General features: G+C 37.2%; 1 protein-coding gene across 1 annotated transcript; it reads left to right on the top strand.

Moving 5' to 3' along the window:
* Positions 1-633: 633 nt before the first annotated feature.
* Positions 634-6396, top strand: LOC309496441 (uncharacterized protein; the record flags this gene model as incomplete). The annotated part of the gene is made up of 7 exons (XM_082166432.1): positions 634-1261; positions 2452-2643; positions 4544-4660; positions 5047-5268; positions 5460-5554; positions 5702-5752; positions 5995-6396. The coding sequence occupies exons 1-7, from the start codon at positions 1156-1158 to the stop codon at positions 6394-6396; spliced, it is 1185 nt and encodes a 394-aa protein (XP_082022558.1). The 5' UTR covers positions 634-1155.
* Between the last annotated feature and the right edge of the window lie 163 nt (positions 6397-6559).

Genomic DNA, 6559 nt, shown 5'->3' with positions numbered 1-6559 from the left:
CTAATCTACATTTCATTCCCTCATCCCTCACCCCCTCTCTCTCATACTCAGATCACCTGAATTCACCCAAGAAAATATATAGTTTAATGTGAATGATTATCATCGAGTATTATACATACTTAGTATCATTTGAAATGTCATAAGTGCGACTGGTACAAATGCCTAATTTCCAAATAAGTAAAACAAAAGGTAATAAGGTTTTTAAGAATTTAGGGATTACTGGCACATAAGAAAGGTGGTCTCCTGGCAAATGGTCTCCTACCCCCAAAAAGTGCAACCTCTGAATGCAAATTTCCATTGTTAGCACATGTTTCCATGTGAAAGAGGTTGTGTCTATATAATGGAATGTAGCAAAGGGTTCGGGGCCTTTCTGTACTTCAGATTAGCCTGAAGAGTAAGACTCTCAGCTTCATGTATAACGTTGGGTTTGCATCTCTTCTCTTTAATCCAGAGCATTTGATGTTTTGTATCGATTATCTTTGAATTGATTATGAAATTGGCATGATACATTTACCTGACATAATAAATTGTTACATTTGATTATTCTGACTGACTTTGACATTATTTTCATTAAAGAGTTAAAAGGAATAGTCAAACATTCGCTCACATTTAATGATGCACAGATATCATTAAAACCTTTTCATTTATTGAGTCAGATGAAATAACGAGAAAATACAAATGAGAAAATGTATTGCATTTAATCAAAAAATACTTTGCCTCGAGAAAAGACAGTAACACGAAGAGACCTTCCGCGCTGGTCGGATGCCGGACTTTGGGCCGACCGAGCGCGAGCCTACAGTTACAATCGCAAAATATCCTTTAATCTGCCAGGAAAAACTGTGACTCAAACTGTGACACAACAAAGAAATGTCCATATGGAAATAGCTCTAAGATAATACAAGTCAGGACTTTAAAGTCATGTTCAGTTAAATAGACAAAATTATGCTGTTCTTCAACATTTTTTAAAGATTTTTTGCATCTGCACAAATTTGTTAGATCGGAAATCCCAACATGGCGGTCATATGCAACTAGCCCATTTCTCTAGTGTTCTTGGAACATGAACTAGTGAATCATTGAGCTGTAATCTGTGCTAATAAAACAGACGTTTCTAATCAATATTTGTTGTTTGCAGAAAAACAGGCAAAAAGGAAGAACATGTTCAAGAGAGGATGGAAGGCTCTGAAACAGTCCATCCAAACCAAAACCAAAGTGCATCCTTTTGTGGCTGAGCAGGAATCACAGGTTTATCCAGACACAGATGGTGAGTCTCCAGTTATAACCACCCTGATTCATGGCCATTTCAGCCTGATGTTTCTGGTGTTAGTCTTCATTTTTCCGTCTCTACTCCGGTTGGCTCCTCAAATATGCAGTAAAAAAAAAAAATTAAACACACAAAAAAACATATTTATGTAGTAAAGTCTGATATTTGAGAAACATCACTAACTTGGTCAGTTTTTTAAAAAACATTTTTACTAAACTGTACTGTAAATGTTTCTTATGGTGTGACATAACAAAAAACTAAGAACATTTTCAATAAATACGAGACAGGCTTTGTTGTCATCCTTTCAAAACTGCTGAAAATCACACCATTTTAAGATGAGTGAAGATTGAAATCAAAAGATTGAAGTCTTTTAAGATTCTTTAAATGGATATTTATATTTCTATTATTTCTGTGCTATATTTAATTTTTAAAATTTGCGATATTTACATATTTGTATATTTATAGTAGTCTCTCTGCACTGGTGTCTGCACAAACTCGCTAGATCGGAAATCTAAATGGCGCCCATATGCAACTAGCCCATTTCTCTAGTGTTCTTGGAACATGAACTAGTGAATCATTGAGCTGTAATCTGTGCTAATAAAACAAACGTTTCTAATCAATATTTGTTGTTTGCAGAAAAACAGGCAAAAGGGAAGAACATCTTCTGGAGAGGATGGAAGGCTCTGAGAAAGTCCATCCAAACCAAAACCAAAGTGCATCCTTTTGTGGCTGAGCAGGAATCACAGGTTCATCCAGACACAGATGGTGAGTCTCCAGTTATAACCACCCTGATTCATGGCCATTTCAGCCTGATGTTTCTGGTGTTAGTCTTCATTTTTTCTTCTCTACTCCTGTTGGCTCCTCAAATATGCAGTAAAAAAAAAGAAAATGAAACACAAAAAAACATATTTATGTAGTGAAGTCTGATATTTGAGAAACATCACTAACTTGGTCAATAAAAAAAATAAAAAAAGTTTTACTAAACTGTACTGTAAGTGTTTCTTATGGTGTGACATAACAAAAAACTAAGAACATTTTCAATAAATACGAGACAAGCTTTGTGGTCATCCTTTCAAAACTGCTGAAAATCACACCATTTTAAGATGAGTGATGATTATATGTCCCTTATTGCAATACTCAACTGTCCTTTAAGATATTTTGAGATAAATACACATCTTCTTTTATGCCAGGTCCCTCCAAGATGGAGCAAACGCCGGACACAAATCCTGTGGATCATGACATGATGATGTGCCTGCCAGGACAGGTCTGTGAAGATCTGTGTGTGCCAGGTCCATCCAAGATTAAGAAAACACAGCATGCAGATCCTGTCGTTCCTAAACTGCCGCCTGTGCCAGAGCCCTCCAGTTGTGATCTGGATGACAGTGAGTCATTATTACCTTTGTTTCATGATACTAGTGCAAAATGCCCATGCAAAATCAGTTTTTGTGTGTGTTTTTAGTGTAATTGTTGGTTTGGTGCCCGTGAAAGAGACTGTGAACGCATTGAATTCAGGGAGCAGGCTAGGTTACTACAAATGATGGCCGTGAATAAAATATAATATTCAGAAGTAAACAGTGTAGCTGACATATCAGAATGTTTATTTTTAAACCACAACCTTCTTGGGGCTTCTTTGACCGATATATTTACCGATATCTTTAGCATTTCCAATCAACAACGTCAAACTTGGCACTGCACTTACTCGTGCCAGTAGCGAGACACCTGTCAAGTTTGAAATCCATCGGACTAACGGTTTGAGAGATATGCGAATAACAGACACAGACAGACACACAGACAGACAGACGTTTCTGTAATTTATAGGTAGACTAGTGCAAAATGCCCGTGCAAAAGTTTTTGTGTGCAAAATCAGTTTTTGTGTGTGTTTTTAGTAATTGTTGGTTTGGTGTGTTTGAGTGCTCATTGTTACAATTGCACAGCAAAAGTTCAGTGACATTTTTATTTGTGCATGGTTGAAAGCAAATACTGATACTGACATAATGACATGCAATAAATGTGGAACATTGAACTACATGATTTAGGGAGCAGGCTACACAGGGAACTCCAAGCTACTTAAGCTCCACTGCTTTCTTCGACCCTCTCTGTGAGGGTCAAAAGCCAGAGTGGCTAGAGCGGCAAAAGCCAGTGTGTGCTTCTTTTACCGATATATATTTACCCATATTTTTTGCATTTCTAATCCAAACAATGTCAAACTTGGCACTGCACTTTACTCATGCCCGTAGCGAGACACCTGTCAAGTTTGAAATCCATAGGAATAACGGTTCGAGAGATATGCGAATAAAACACACACACACACACACACACACACACACACACACACAGACAGAAAGACGTTCCCGTAATTTATAAATAGATATAATATACAGAAGTAAACGGCGCAGGTGCAAAATCAGTTTTTGTGTGCATTTTTAGTAATTGTTCTTTTCTTGTCCCCATCTATTGAACCAGAAACAAACACACGAAAATGAACCACAAGATATTTGCTTTTAACAGTAGCAACTGGAGTCTAGCAACCAGAAAATTTTACATTTTCACACACACACACAGACAGACAGACAGACACACAGACGTTTCTGTAATTTATAGATAGATTTCTGCCATCTGTTATTTTCTACTTTTCTACTAGGCTTTAATTCTGATCCTCTGACATCACGTAAAGTAACTTCTTGTAGCTGATTTGCAGCAGATCAGAAATCAAAAGATTGAAGTCTTTTAAGATTCTTTAAATGGATAATTTTATTTCTATTTGATATATTTCTGTGCTATATTTTATTTTTAAAATTTAAAAGGTTATATTTACATATTTGTATATTTACAGTAGGCATAATTGGTCCAGGAATCAGACATTGTGTATGTTCATGCACCATGAGTCCGCGCTAATTTTCTCTTCATGTTCAGTAAAGTGAGCCAAATGAAATGAAAGCCAAATGAAGCCTGGAAATGTATGTTTTGTTTTTAATAAAAGATCAGATAAAATAAGAAAAATAACTTTATCGTTGAATTGGAATCACCAGGCTCCACCCTCGTAATCGTGATAATAGTGAAATAAAATGACTATTAATATTGTGAAATAATATGTTGGGACATTTATGCAGGCATTAAACAGAAGTCGGGTGGATAGCGTGGACAATTCCCATTAATTTAGATTTGTAACATTACAGATAAGATTTGAATAGTAAAATGTAAGTTATGTCATTATATCATTGCTTAATTTGACGTCAGAGATGGGTCTAATAGTTGTTTTCATTTGTTTTTTCTTCATTTCAGAAAAAGTTACAGAACATAGGAAGAGCCCTGTTGTGGAGCCTTTTATTCCTCCAGCAGATCCAGCTCCTGAACCATCGTCACCTGCTCCAGATCACTCCGGCGTCAAGCCAAATAATGGTAAATCATTATTTCTCCAACATTATTTTAAACAGTATTATCTTGTTTTCCACTCAAAATAAGGCTTGTTTTTACAGAATATTAAAATTATTTCCCCTATTATAATATTATTTTCTCCACCAGCGCTGACATTTTTTAAATAAAACAATGGATCTAGCAACAGACATTCTACTGACTATAAGTAACTTTTCAACTACATGTCAACTTATTCTAACCTCTAATGAGAGTTAGTAGACATGTAGGTGCAATGTTACTTATAGACTTATAGAATGTCTTAAAGGGACCAAAGTAACAATTTGATGTGACCACTGACATTGATAATTAATATTATAAAAAAATAAATAAAACAAAAACAGTTTTTGATGTCTGAAATGTTCCATCCTCAGGCCTCTGGACAACTGTTTCCACATGTTCTTCTTCGGACGTCACGTCATTTTTAGCTTGGTTCCTCCCTGATGAAGAACAGGTTTTGTCCAGGTCTGACAGCCTCGAAGAGTTTCTGTGTTCTCCGCTGCCGGGTCAAGTTCCTGTCGAGCCAACAGAGACATCAACTGGCCGAACTGCTCAGGGTGCCGTGGAGGCTTCTCCAGTGAACAAGAGCTCAACAGGTGAGATTGAAATAAGGCTGGGCAGTGCAAAGTCTACAGAAAGAGATTTTGCTATTTCATGCATAACTGAGTCAAGTTTTTAACATGTCCGCTCACATTTACTGTTGCTTGACCAGCACTGATATTTTTTAAATAAAACAATGAATCTAGCAAGCTAATAATTGTCTCATATTTTTCTGTTTGTTTTTCAGAGTCCTTTGAGTCTCTCTATAACGTGGAAAAGAAAATTGGATCCGGAGGATTTGGCAAGGTGTTCCACGGAACACGCAAATTGGATGGCAAAAAGGTAAATCTTACTGAATTGTACAAACATTTTGCTCTTGCATGCATCAAAACACATTTAAAACAATTTACAGATGGTTTAATACTTAGTACAAGGCCAGATGCTTGAATACTGTTACTGTTATTGAAACTGGGTCTTTTTTTTGTGCAGGTTGCCATCAAGCGGATAAGCAAGATTGACAACAATTGCTATCTTAATATTGTAAGTTGGCCAAAACCTGAATGTGTGTTGAGTTGTTTAAGTGCAGATTACTGTAGTTAATACACCCGTAGGAAGCATTAGGTATAAATGTGATCAACAAATAAGCCAAGAGGCACCAAATAACTTTGAGCTGAAAAGGCTCTTTTGAACGCATCTAAAAAGATCAAAGAATAGAACATTTCAAAATAATGTTTTCTTCAGATTTTTAGCCAGCTAACCTTCTGTCTGCTTCTTCTCTCTAGCCTGGGAATCCCGAACCTCTCGTTACAGAAGTGGCGCTGATGCTGATGATGAGGCGAGAACCCATAAGCCCCTTCATCATACAACTATACGACTGGTTTGAACATCCTAGAAAATTCACTCTGGTTATGGAGTATCCGGAACCCTGCGAGACCTTGAAGGACGAAATATCTCTTAGACCTTGGTCTGACATGTTTTCACGGGTCATCATGGTACAGGCTGTGATGGCAGTGAGAGTCTGCTACAAACATGGTGTTTTCCATAGTGACATTCATGCGAAGAATTTCCTGTTGACGGAATCCGGGCTCAAGCTGATAGACTTTGGCTGCGGTCAGCTATTAAATTGGAATGGCTACGAGAGCAACACATACAGGGGTGAGCATTTTGGGAGTGTGGAAACCTGAAGGTAGTGACTTACTAATTATTTGATGATGCTTTAAAAAAAAAGCTCAACAATGTGCAAATGTCTTTCTTACAGGAGCTCCGGGATACTGCCCACCTGAAGTCTTGACAGAACCTCGATTCCACGCCGTCCCAGCAAATGTCTGGTCTCTAGGAGTGTTGCTG

The sequence above is a fragment of the Leuciscus leuciscus genome (assembly GCF_965113295.1).
Source record: "Leuciscus leuciscus genome assembly, chromosome: 4".
Classification (NCBI taxonomy): domain Eukaryota; kingdom Metazoa; phylum Chordata; class Actinopteri; order Cypriniformes; family Leuciscidae; genus Leuciscus; species Leuciscus leuciscus.
This window is presented reverse-complemented; position numbering and strand designations above follow the sequence as displayed.